The 13,330-nt window shown below is 43.5% G+C and overlaps 1 protein-coding gene across 9 annotated transcripts in view; it reads left to right on the forward strand.

The window, feature by feature from the left end:
* Positions 1-13,330, forward strand: part of casz1 (castor zinc finger 1) — a 162,899-nt gene that overhangs the window by 136,151 nt on the left and 13,418 nt on the right. For 7 of the 9 annotated variants that reach the window (XM_061298002.1, XM_061297985.1, XM_061298012.1 and 4 more), the window contains 5 exons: positions 3,137-3,233; positions 5,575-5,739; positions 7,440-7,612; positions 8,620-9,488; positions 12,993-13,125. In XM_061298002.1, coding sequence (XP_061153986.1) covers positions 3,137-3,233; positions 5,575-5,739; positions 7,440-7,612; positions 8,620-9,488; positions 12,993-13,125 — 1,437 coding nt within the window. The remainder of the gene's footprint in view (positions 1-3,136; positions 3,234-5,574; positions 5,740-7,439; positions 7,613-8,619; positions 9,489-12,992; positions 13,126-13,330) is intronic. The other 2 variants (XM_061297968.1, XM_061298027.1) reach the window with 1 other exon arrangement.

Consider the following 13,330-nt stretch of genomic DNA (forward strand, 5'->3'; position numbering starts at 1 on the left):
GTTACCCGAGCCTTTAAGCACTGATGTCATTTTTCGTCGACGGCAAGTGGCAAAATGGCTGCCATCGTCAAGAACATTTCCGACTCGTCTCCCACTTTAATGATCAAGCTAACACAAGAAAGAAGTGGAGCGTTTGCCTCAATGTGATCGGCACGTGCGTCACAGTCATTGTCTTGGAAGAAGAATACAAGAATGCTGGTAGACGGGGAAGAGAATGGCGATTAGAATGGCGATGAGGTTATTTGCCTTTCAACACGCCTTTGTAAACATGCACAATTTTTACCAAAGAGATGAATAAAAAGAAGTTAGTGTATTGTTGCCAGCAAGTTTTGTTTGGAGAGAGATTATGGTTGCGTTGTGCCACCTTTGTAACAGAAGGCAAATATTCTACTGGTAATAAAGCAATAGCAAGAGAGCAAGATGACATGGATGTGAGTTCAAGAAGTATGAGCATAGGGCTTTTCCTTAGGTCTGCCTTTGATTGTTAAATGGCTAAAATGTCAGTCAATTACAAAGGACAAAACAAACAAATCAGCGAAGTGGAGGTGCCTTTTGATGGCCACAGAACAATGCCTGAACCCCCCACCGCCATCCCCTTTTCTGGATTCATTTTGAACTGATGCTCAAAGGTGATTATCACTTGTTTGTTTATTCCGTCTAAAAAAGAAAGAAAAGCAGCATTTGAAAAGCCAAAGTGGCTTTGGCGTTAATGATTCCTTCTCCAAGCCATAACATGAAGGGCACAAATCAAAGCCTTGGCACTGACACACACGTGCAAACACACACACGCACAAAAACCTCTTCCTTGGACTGATTACATTTTGCACGAAGATTTAATTAAGGAATTTTTAATGAGGCTTCTGCTGGCACTGCCAAGAACTGTTTTGATATTTGCACTGCATAATGCATAAAATTTGTCTAAACATCTCGGCAGTTGATGCACGGGGAGGCTGCAGATAAGCTCAGATACAGTTTCAATTTCCGTGTCGGGTTGGGTTGGAGCGAAAGAGAAAGAAGGGATGGAAAAATGGGAAAGGAGAGCTCATAAAAAGGGCAAATGTAGCACTGAGTGGGAGGTAGTAACAGGGGCTCTAGGCTCCTCCTTGGAGCACACGAAAACCAGCTTCGTCCACGTGTTTGCGTCCAACACTTGTAACAACAAAAAACGTATCTAACTCCTCACCACAAAACATTTGAGGCTTCCCTGGTAACGCTTCGTCGCAGTTTTCCCTCTCGCTTTCATGCACCCACGAATTGCGTGGCCACTTTGATCTGTGTCTCTATTGTAACTGGAGATGCGCTGCAATCTCTGCATCGTGGCGTTATTAATATTTAATCTGCAGCTGAATAGCGGCGGCCCATTAGGGCCCCTGACGCGGCAAGTGGGAATTGTCCAGAGGCAAAGTGATACAGCTGGGCAATGAGTAGAGGGGTGGGCCGCAGTCTCGGGGGGCTCTCTGTGTTTGTATGCACGAGGAACACCAGTGTATAGAAAGCACAAATGTTTGAGACATGTGTTGGCTTTATTGCTTTTTAAACCCCCTCTACTATGTACATCTACAGACGCAAAGCCACTTTCACACGCATGCAACCTTTTACTTAAAAAAATATAAAAATGTAGTGGATACGGCGTTCAATTAGCTTAATGAACTCTGCAAAGTGATCTGTAAATGCAGCTCTGGGATAATCTGAACAAGGAAAAAACAGAAAGCGAGATGGGGAAAAAATATTACTTAGTCCCCTTCACTCCCCCCCAAACACGCACACACATACTCCCTCCTCTCCTCTTGCGCTAGCAGATGGAGTTCTTGGCAGCAGCGGTGCAATGTTTATTTGTGTGTTTTCACTGGTAATTGGAGGATTTTAACAGTCATCATCGTCTGGCTTATAATCAGCGCCATAAAGTTGCTGTACTGTAGCAGGCGGCAGCAGGCTTTTCCTATCGAGCATCACACGAGACAAGATGGTGAAGGGTAAAAAAATAAAAATAAAATAAAAAAACAGTATGTTTCTACTTCTGAAAATATAAGACCCTTTCCACCCAAATAATACAATAACGACATCGATTTGACAAGGATTTTCACAGCGTCGAGACATAAAGCATCAGGGGGCTTGGGTGTGGGTAATAAGTGTGTCTTACGGCTGCGTTGGCAATAAATGGAGATAATTTGGCTGAAATTGGTGTGACAGACTGGTAAATTGTCGCAGCGGTGGATGGAGTGGGCTGTGAGCATGCGGCGCTACTTTGAAGGTGAGATGCGCGCCATGCCTTTGAAAACTCGCTCACCTGTTTTATTGCGCCTGCTTTCACTGTTGACAGGCTCTTTGATAGCCTTTATTGTCACACATCTGTCCGAAATAGAAGGCCTGCCTCTCTTTCGCCCGCGACTATGTACAGCGGAGAAATCGTACAAGACAAAAAACCTGGGGTCAAAGTGCATAGTGCGCAGGTCTGGAGCCTTGCTTTCGCTAAAAGGACACTGTTTAGCTTTTACAATGCCTGCGTGGGACATTCTCTTTAAAGTGACACAAAACTCGTCTTGCTGTTGGAATCAGGAAACAAGCATTACTCATTTTATGCTCCCTTGGTCCAACCGTTCCTCACTGCATCGCAATGCTTCAGCGCAAGCTCCGTCTACATTAGAACCACTGCAATGCACTCCTGCAAAGGTCCAGTTGAATTTTGCACAAGACTGCATTTTTTTACATAATTAAGCAAGTCTTCTTTTTTTTTGTTACGCAAACTGAGACCAAAATTAATCTGCCGGCAAGCCCCACGGCATGGATGTGCATTGTCACAGTGTTCCTTTTGTTTTGAAACAAACCACATTAGAACTTTGAAAATGTGATACCATTGAATCCACTGGAATGCACAATAATCTCAGTAGGAGACAATCATTTTCAACTCTGTGCTCCTTTCCCATTATAATTAATTTTGCTCTTTTTATTATTCTCATTAATCCTTATTTGCCTTGTGCTTCAGTGTTTAAATGTACATATCATTGTTCCAGTTTCCTGGATCACATTATAGTGAATAACATTTATTCAATTTATGGATTATTGTTGCCAGATTTGAAAAAAACAGAATGACTGACTTTTTATATTTGTCTCTTGTGTGTCGTTTTCATTTTTTCAGGTTTTCCGGAAGTCAACATTGTGGCCATGTGCACTGTGCCTACCAGTACAGGGAGCACTACCACTGCATGGACCCCGAGTGTAACTACCAGGTGAGCGTGAGTAATCTATCACTTTTTGAATAGAACTCAATGACATGTTTTATGTCCGCTCAACATGAATGCCATCATGCTGCTCTCCCCTCTGGTAGAAATAATGTTGCAACCTTTTAATAGTTTCAAGAACTGAGCCTCACTCGGGAACAAATTAGAGTTCCAATAAAATGTTGTTTTTGTCATGCAAAGAAAAAGGAGCCGTGCCTAGACAAACAATGCGATGTGTCATCTTTTGATTATTTATAACATCCTGCCAAGTTTTAACTAATAATAAGTTTGTTAGCCTGTGGTTTTCCAAACAAAGCATTGTTTCGTTTGCAAGCGTCCTCTGGCTATTACTGGTGCGAGCTTGAAATGTGTTTCTGTTTCTGTTATTTATTTAGCAATTTCCATCATTTAAAAATGTACCACTTGTTGTCTCTAATCCCATTTTTGTTTGCATTTTACCGAGGGTTAGGAAGGAGACAAAATAATGTCAAGTTAACTAGATAGCCTTTGCTGGAGCATATGGATTTGTCTTAAATGTCCGTGCATCACCTCTCTGTATCGTTTTCTGACTAAAGCCACCGCAGCTTTTTTTTTGGCCACTGTTTGCGACAGATAAGCTCTCACTAAATATTGATTAAGAGGTGGAAAGCGTAAAAGAGTCAAGTTTTCAGGTTCCGGCTTCGCAGTCTGACGATACGCACTGTGGGAGGAATGCAAAGGAAAATCATTTCATGTCATCGTTTAGAGCGTTAGTTCAGGTTTTCACGGCAATTTCCATGCTTGGGCCTGCGTTGCGCCGCTGCTTCTGTGCAAATATTCTCCGCAAGGCACTGTGGGTGTCAATTCCCTGAAAAGGAAAAAAAGCACATGATGAGCAGTCCCTTTCGAAGTGATAACTCATGAAATGTTACATGACACACACTCCTGGAATATTATCCCACTGCCAGCCTCTGGCCTATTGGCTGAGTCTTAACATTCTCCTTTCATGGGCTTGTACATGAGGGACGGTGTGTGCATCTTGCCACACTAGTGGGAATCCTAAAATAAATTGTAGCAAGTGGCTCCCAACCTTCATCACCACTCGCCTGAAAATGAGATCTTTTTCCCAGTCAGCTCTCTCCAAGGCCTATTTTGGACGCCTTGATGGATCGAATGTAGGGAGACTGCTTTTCCACTCGTCTTCCGGTCCACACCAGACTGACGCTCCGACGTGCGGGGGGGGGGGCTTTTTTTCCCCAGGAAAATTCTAAAAGAGCTGTATATTGAGAATCCTAATGAAGTCTTTGCTTTGTGAGTCAAAGGAAAAAATAGGCGGTGGGAAACGGGCCAAGAGCGATGAAGAGGCGCTTTTTTGTATTTTGTGCGCGAGTGGAACACAGCAATTAGCCTACTTTGTAGAGCAATTAGTTGCTTTTCAAAACACTTCTTTCTGATGTTTTCTCCCCTCAACTGGAGATGAATATGGATTGAAGACAGAAGTGTCTCATTGATTTGCACGTCTCCCGTTACAGTTTCTGTTACATCAGCTTAAGGCTAATTACAGCAGATTCGGTTGCTGCGGGTCTCTGAGGAGTCACTTTTCTGCTTTCTAACTGCTGCGTGTGGGAGGGATCATTTATTTAGTCATTTTAGATGTGAGGTCTCTTAGCGCATGCACTCATCATAAACGACAGCGAAAGCAAGTGTTCATGAATTTAAATTCCATTTTTAGCAATTGAATGTGAAACCTTATCTCTGCAAATTGAAAGGAAAAATGTTTTTGCTTGCTTGGCTTGTTCATTTCGCTTTTTTTACTCTGTGCAGCTTACATCATTTTTTTTTCTAAACCCAGAAACCCTAATTGAATATTTTTTATTGAGTGGTTTGTAAAAAAAAAAGAAGCTCTTGCTCCGGAGTAATCGGTTGTAACTAGCACAAAAAGCAGTTACGGCTTGAATAAGACGTTTTATCAGCACAGACTGATGAGGCCTGAAAGCCATGAAAAAAACAAATTACAGTCAAAATTGTATCTGATGTCCCCAAGAACGTAAGAGTAAGTGTAAGAGTAGACATTTTGAGTAACAGGAAAGAAACAGAACAAGCGATATTTGTGGGAACTTCACACAAGGAAGCCCATTCTGTCCCAGTGCTGCCTGTATTTGAAGAAGACGCAAAAAAAATATATATATATTTTGAGGCGTCCTGCACCCTCCACTCACCATTATAAGCCCCCATTCGTCAAATGCCAACTGGTCGCTGCAGCTGCTGTTTCCACTGAGATAAAGTGACATGTTACGGATTCTGTGCCTGGTTTAAATAAACACTTAACCTGTTGCTTGACATTCTCCCTCCATTGCTCCTCTCGTCCCATTTGCAGAGGTTTACCAGTAAGCAGGACGTGATCAGGCACTACAACATGCACAAGAAGAGGGATAACTCCCTGCAGCACGGTTTCATGCGCTTCAGCCCTCTGGATGACTGCAGCGTCTACTACCACGGCTGCCACCTCAATGGCAAAAGTACCCATTACCACTGCATGCAGGTACATCTTAACAATAAGAAAAGAAAACGCCTCCAAACAGGATACGCACGCTTGCACATGCTTGTAAAAATCTTGTTTGGCCTGCTATCTACAGTTAAACCAATATTATCCAAACCTAGTCCAAGAGTCAACTTTTATTTGTTGACTGAGTAGCTTTTAACTGGAAATGATACAAGAGGAAAAATAAGACGGCAAGACAAGGTTGTTTGCTTTTTTACTTTTTAAAAGTTATTCATATCCCCGAGGAATCTTTGCAGCAATATGAATGATCCTGGTAGCTTTGCATGACCATTTGAATAAACTACACATAGTGCAGTACATTAGATGTGCCTGTATTGAACTAGACATGAAATTCTGTCAAATGAAAATGATCATGAAAAAAAGTATCTTTTTTAAATTATTTTGTAAAAGTGACTTTCCTCAGTAATATTGTATGCAGTCAAATAAAACTGCTTCAGATCGTAGCTATAGTTTCAAATTGAAACTGTATAAACATATGTCAGGGGTCAGTCATCTTTGTCTTCTTCAGTTGAGGAGCTCATTGGAATTGAGTAGGATTTTCTGCAAAATATTTCATTTAAGGTCTCAGTGTTGCTAAAAATGAGCAATTGAGCGTATACTGTACATCTACAGTAAATATAGATGCTCCACTGCAACATTGTGTTTTTTGTAGTGCAGCATGTAACACTGGGACATTCCAGTTAGTAGCGAAATATGTCACTTTGAACAATTTCCTATTGAGTTGTTGAGAGCGCATGCTGCAATAGAAACCAGTCAGACGTCAAAGAAAGTTAAAATAGGGCACCAAAGCTAAAAAGTGTCATCTTGATAAAGGCGATGAGTCACTCACTTAAGCAGCAAACGGACACCCACACATTCTTTTCCATCCACAATGAAATGTCTTCGAGAACGTGTATTCAAGTGAACAGCAGGATTCAAGATTGAAGATTAAAACTGATCTGCAAATACACACAAGGCGGATAGTCCCACTTCTTTGTTCCCTCGCTCCTTAATTGGCATGGATGAAATTCAGTTAGGTGTTTATGTAAATGCACACATTCTTCATGTTTTAGTACCAACCCGGATGGTTAGAGATTATTCACTCGCCTGGATTTGTTTAACTTTTTTGACTACATCTGCTTAATTTCAGTGTTTCGTTTTGCTTTTAGCCTTCCTTGCCAGGGTGCTTGACATCGTTTTTTTTTTTTTTTTTAACATTGTCATTGTTATTAAGACATTTCAGGTCTTGTTTAACAATGCTGACAAGCTGCAGATGTAAGGTCGCACATGGCAGATTTAGGGAGGAAAATACAGGCTGGTACTCGATATGGAGAAGTTTGCTATTTTGTGTGGGCGACAAACGCCACGGATGATGTGCTGTATGTTTGCACCAGTGGCCAGCCAGGACCGTTAGTCTCAAGGGTTCAACTTGAGATCATCATGTTCCACTTTCTCCCCCTTTAAAGAGTGTTACAGTAAATTTGTGGTGACCTCAGTCTCCAAATATGAGAGGAAAGTACTGTAGTTTCAGGTACCTCTTGCTTCTGAAAGCAGCATCGCTTTCAATAGCAGACCACAAATTAAGTGTTGAACATGAGAACCATTTCTCGGCCGTTTTCTTAACCACACAAAGTGCATCCTTCTTTGACTCCTCTCACAAACGGAAATCCTGCGGTCCGCTCTTTGTCTCTGTATGGCAGGTGGGCTGCAGCAAGGTGTACACCAGCACCTCGGATGTCATGACGCACGAAAATTTCCACAAAAAGAATGCCCAGTTGATCAATGATGGCTTCCAGAGATTCCGTGCAACAGAGGACTGCGGCACAGTCGGGTGCCAGTTTTATGGCCAGAAAACAACGCACTTCCATTGCAGGTGACGTTTGGCAAATCAAATCGACTTATCTTTTTAGGTTTTCCTCTTCTTTAACATTACATAACCTTGTAGAAAATGTTTGTGCTAACGTTTTTTTTTTTTCAAATACTTGTAAATTACCATACCCATGTTAACAAATCTTTGTAAAGGGTTTTTTTTTTTTTTGTTTTTGCTGCCACTTGAAAAGATATGAAAGTCGTCTTCTTCTGCTTCATAATTAATGTACATTGTCACCACCTACTGAACTGGAGTCAAACAGCAGCAACTCTTCACTTTGATGATTCCATTTGAAAAAAGAAATGGCAAGTTTATAAAATGAGACTTAAAAAAACATGAAAAATCTAACCGTAGTCTAAAACCATGTCAAATGTCAAACAAATCCCACTACTACAGACTGAAAAATTCTTCCTCATCAAGCATCTTTCTTATGTCACCACATCCCTACTGAGCCCCCAAAATGGCTACAATATATCCCACCAGATTGTTCAACTCATTCTGGGGTCAAAGTGTGTGACTGGGCCGCATTTTAGCCACGACTCGACTGAGAACAACAAATAAATTGAAATAGTGAAATAGTTTCTTACTATTTCTCCACGATTGAGTATGACGCAGTTCTCATTCTTTCCACATTTCCAGAAATTATTGTCAAACGTGTCTAATGTTTCAAAACTAATCACAGAATTTGTAGGGTCTTTAAGCAGCATACACTAGTTTCTGTAATGTTTACCTGCATACAGCATTACAGAAGATGCAAGGAGAGCCAGTTCTTGGCAAACGACAAACCAACAGACCCGCTGAGGCCCACTTAGTAGTTTGCTCACAGCAAAGTATCATGGAATGTCCCCCACTGCCAAGCGGTGGCGGAGTGTCAGCCATTCCTCCAAAACGGTTTGAATTATATGGACCTCATTATTTGGACCTCCAGATGTCCTGTACATGGGTACCCAGGCATCAAGAGTTTATAACAGAATGTCTAACCCTCGCTTTATGCTCCATTTTTTTCTCAGGCGCCCCGGCTGCACGTTCACCTTCAAGAACAAGTGTGATATCGAAAAGCACAAGAGCTACCACATCAAGGATGACGCTTATGCCAAAGATGGCTTCAAGAAGTTCTACAAGTATGAGGAGTGCAAGTATGAGGGCTGCGTGTACAGCAAAGCTACCAACCACTTTCACTGCATCCGCTCGGGCTGCGGGTTCACCTTCACCTCCACCAGCCAGATGACCTCCCACAAGCGCAAACATGAGCGCCGACACATCCGCTCCTCCGGCGTCATGGGCCTCTCTTCCACCTTCCTGGCCCCGAAAGACGAGCCGGAAGAATCGAGCAATGACGACCTGATGGACTTCTCGGCAATCAGCAGCAAGAACTCAAGTCTGAGTGCCTCGCCCACCACCCAGCAGTCCACCACTGCATCGCACCTCATGGCCACACCCACTACTGCCGTCTCCTCCTCCTCATCGATGGGCCTCACCCTCAAGCCTACGCCCTCGCTGCCCACCGTCGGCCAGCGTATGTCCAGCCTGCTGTCCCAGGCCCTGCCCAGCAACATGCCGGTGGCCCTCTCTCTGTCCAACAGCACTATGGCTGCTTCCAGCCCCTTCTACTCGCTCATACCCAGGTTGCCTCTCCAGCCTCCTCCACATGCCGCTGGCCTGTTGTCAGCTGTCTCATCAGGGGCCCACTGTATGCCCACCGACTCGCTGGCCCAAGGCTGCTCTACAGCGGGGGCGGAGGGAGCCATGGCATCCACCCCGACCTCCTTCTCCAGCTCCTCCATCATGGAGAAGATCTCCACTAGCAAAGGTCTGATATCACCCATGATGGCCAGGCTGGCCGCTGCTGCGCTGAAGACTTCCAACGGATCGGATGCAGGTTAGTCAGCTGTGCAGTCACAAATCTTAAGATTATTTACTCCAGAATTGACTTGGAAGCTCAAATAGGGGCCGGAGTCCGTTTGCATCAAATGTAGCCTGATAATTGTTAGATTGAAACAACCAACCAACAAGAGTACAACACTGGAGTCACTTTATTTCCACCAAGTACCAGAAGCATGTTCATCTACTCTGGGTTTGTTGTTGATGATGGTTAGTGGGATACTCATAATGCATTTGGAGATACTAAATGCGTTGACAGACCCGAATAGACCCTGTAAAAGTCTTTTATGATGTTCAGCGAAAGGGGGGGAGGCGAGCTCTGGCGCCTGTGTGGTGGTGGTTGAGGTGGTTCTTCATCATCATCTCGCTTATCTGTGTCTGTCTGCGACCGTTCCAAGTAAATGGAGGTGGAATCAAATTAAGCAGTGGGGGGAAAAAGAACAAATAAAATAATGTTATTTTTCTTGTGAGCGCATCGCAAACTGAATTCTGGGAAAAACAACAGAAATCAGCCAAGCAGAAATGACAGCTGAGAGATTTTCCTCCTTCCATTAACACAAGATCACAGACACACTTGCACGCATCAGCAAAGACATGCTTTTTGAAATTCTCACAAAAACATGTCAACATCTATTTAGCATAAACAAATCCACATACACTTTGAGAGGTAATTGTCGTGTTTGTGTTCATCATATTGTGCTCAACCAAGCCCGTGGAAATGAAACTAAAAAGCAAGTTCGAGCGTTTAATTGATAAAGAACTGCACAGCAGCGCTGTCCTAACGGTTGTCGTAGTGGGGCCTCCTTTGCTGAGCCAGAGCAGGTGGGGTGTATGATAGAGAGATTGGGGGCTGCAAGGGAGAGTGCGTCCGGATGTTGCGACTGGGAAGGATTACAATTCCTAGTGGGAGATCATTGGGGCGCCTGCTCCGGGGGGTTGAGCCGGGCCCAGCCTGTCAGGCTGAGCTCCACCTCTGTGCTTCTAGCAGGTAGTCACAATTGCTCGGAAGGGGCCCCCGCTGAGGGAGGGGTGTCCACAGATGGTGCTTTCCCCACCCCTCTTTATGGCCCAGAGAGAGGCATCAGCTTACATTTCTCTGCTGTTTAGCATCGAACATGTCAAATATCTCTTGTGAGGATGTGTGTAGTTGCAGGATGGGGGTGGGGGGTCGATGGTAGAGATGTGGTTTTGCTTTTTGTTTTCGTCTCATCAATGTGTGATTTTTGGGGGGAGGCTAAAATGTTGGAGGAAGTGGTTTTTGCTTCTCTTTCAAAAAAGTCAGCATTCTTGTGGCAATTTTCATTGAGCCTCTTTACCATTGCCTTCACAGTGTGACAGTAAACCTTTTTTTTCTTTGGTGGTTGCTGTTTTTAATTAATATTCCTCTCTAATTTACCCCTGCGTGTTTTTCCCAGATATTTGAGCATCTGAAAGGTTTACTAATTAGACACACTGTACAAATGATCTTTCGCAAGCTCTGTGTCTTATCCAGCGCAATTACATGGTGGTACATTATTCCTGGATAATTTCCAGAAAGAAGCTGCTTTGAGTCAAACTCATTTGTACTCCCTCTTTGGGAAAGAAGAAAAAAAAGCCTCATGATTTGAAACAGAACAAGAGATGTTTGCACTTTCATCTACCCCAAATTGTCAATTTATCCTTAGAGATTTTAAAAGAATTCTTTAATCTGCCTGATGATCATGTGTTGATCACACAGCGACTGGCTTCTCTCTAAAGTCGCCTCTCATTTGGGCTGATTTAATTGTCGGTGACAAGGCTGGCTAGTTAATTTTGTGTGCGCTGTGATCAAGTTGGGGGTAGGGAAGGCTGGACTTTGCAAGCCTTCATGACCTCAAAGTAGACGTAAAATTATGAGCTTGAGCAGCGCCCACCCCTCGCCCACAATCCCCTCAAACCACAGCCATTGTCAAGCCCAACTGACATTGACACTTGCCCATCTCCGAGCTTTTAGCTGACAAGGCCCAAGACTGGCCTTTCTACTTCTATTCTGCCTGATATGTCTCTGGGTCATCTTGTAGCACCGAGTGGAGGGAGGGGGCGGGCGGATCATGGTCATGGCCACCCTCCCACCTCACTTACATTATTTCTTGTTTTCTCCCCAGCAGTATAAAAACAGGAGAGCAGCCTCACCAGGATGAGGCCAAGGGCATACACTTGGCTGCCCATGACCTTGCCTGTCACAATCTCTCAATACAAGCCTCAATTCCTTACCAGATTCCAAAAGCCTGCTGGTGTTCTAATGTTTTCGTGCCTAAGAGGCGACACCGGGGGGAGGCATACCTTCCGTGCTCCAAATTTTGCAGATGAAACACCACTTATTGTCTACCAAAAGCCTCCGTCTCCCTGCGTTGCCCCGGGACAAATTAATATTTCAATCCCCTGGGGCTTGGAGGAGAGGGTTCATCTTCTTGTCAACATTTCTGCTTTACGTTGTCCTTTTGGGCTTTTTTTTATTACCTTCAGAGGGGAGGTTATATTTTCATGACGTTTACATTTCCTCACATACTGGTTGAAAGCCTCCATTTATTAAGTTGTACGTAGTATTGTCATAATCATACTAAACAAAATGACATGTTGTTTATCTTTTACACTACAAAAAAATGTGAAGTCCTTTCCAATATTTTTTACTCGAGAATGTTTATTTCTTCGGTTTGGGGCTGCTGTTTTGGCTAGCACAAGAGATGAAACCGGCTCAGCCATTAACCATTCAATGCAAGTGTGTGAACAAGTGCGTTTCCTGAGGGGAGAAAATGGAAGTGTCTATTTAAAGAGAGAAACACTTACGACTGAACAACCGTGGAGGCCACTGTTTGAGGAAATGGTGTTTTCCATGAAAATTTGAAAGGGTAGTATGGGAGATCAAACAACCGATCGAACATTTTAGTGTAGCCCCCCCCCCACAAAAAAAATCTGGAGTTTTAAAATGTTCTCTATTCTAGATGAATAAATTATTGGCAGAGGTCTTCACTCAACTGAATGCCAATGAAAATTTCTTCTGCATATTCCTCCCTTGCGAAATCTTCCAAATAACGTATTTGGATCAGAATGCGAGAAAGAGGTCACTTTATTTGAACCGTTCTGATTGGCTGTCATCTCCAATCTGACTGTCATAACACCCCTGTTCCTTGTGGGCAGTATTGGCTGCAGGACGTCGCCAGGCCAACAAGGAACTGGGTAGGGTGGAGGAGGGGGGTCCAATCTGAGACTGCCACTTTCCCTCAGCATTAGCATCTCACTTAATGACCAGTTAAAAGGCAGCCCAGCAAATGAGTTGTGACATGTGCTGCAGAAAAAGAAGTATTTTTCCCTCATATCGCCCGCCTCGCAATCAACATTCAAAAGTCTAGACGGCCTGACATAATTTACCAATAATTATTACTCCGAGTTCTCTTTTCGAGCCAAGACAGAAGTCAGATTGGATCTCGTCATAGGATAATAGTGCTTACCAACAATCACGTTGTTGCTTCTCCTTGATCGCCAGGGAGCAGGCAGCCGATGTCAGTCAACCAGTTCAATCTGGCTCAAGTGAAACAGGAACCAGTGGAAGTCATCTCGGGGGCCTCGCAGGAGTCCACACAGGAACACAGTTTGGACCTGAGCAAGAAAGACAACAGGTACACTGAGTCTGAAGTCTTTTTGCAAATAATTGTGAACCACACAAATAACAACTCTGACTGATTGAATGGGAGCCAGAGTTGGTGACAAGATTGTTTATCAGAAACACTCAATTTATTCAAATCCTCTCCTGTCTCAATTTTTGTCTAAGAAGAATGTTTCTGTAAACCTTCAACTTCAACTCAGTCTATCTTTTAGTTTCTT

The sequence above is a fragment of the Syngnathus typhle genome, linkage group LG2 (assembly GCF_033458585.1).
Source record: "Syngnathus typhle isolate RoL2023-S1 ecotype Sweden linkage group LG2, RoL_Styp_1.0, whole genome shotgun sequence".
NCBI classification, from domain to species: Eukaryota; Metazoa; Chordata; class Actinopteri; order Syngnathiformes; family Syngnathidae; genus Syngnathus; species Syngnathus typhle.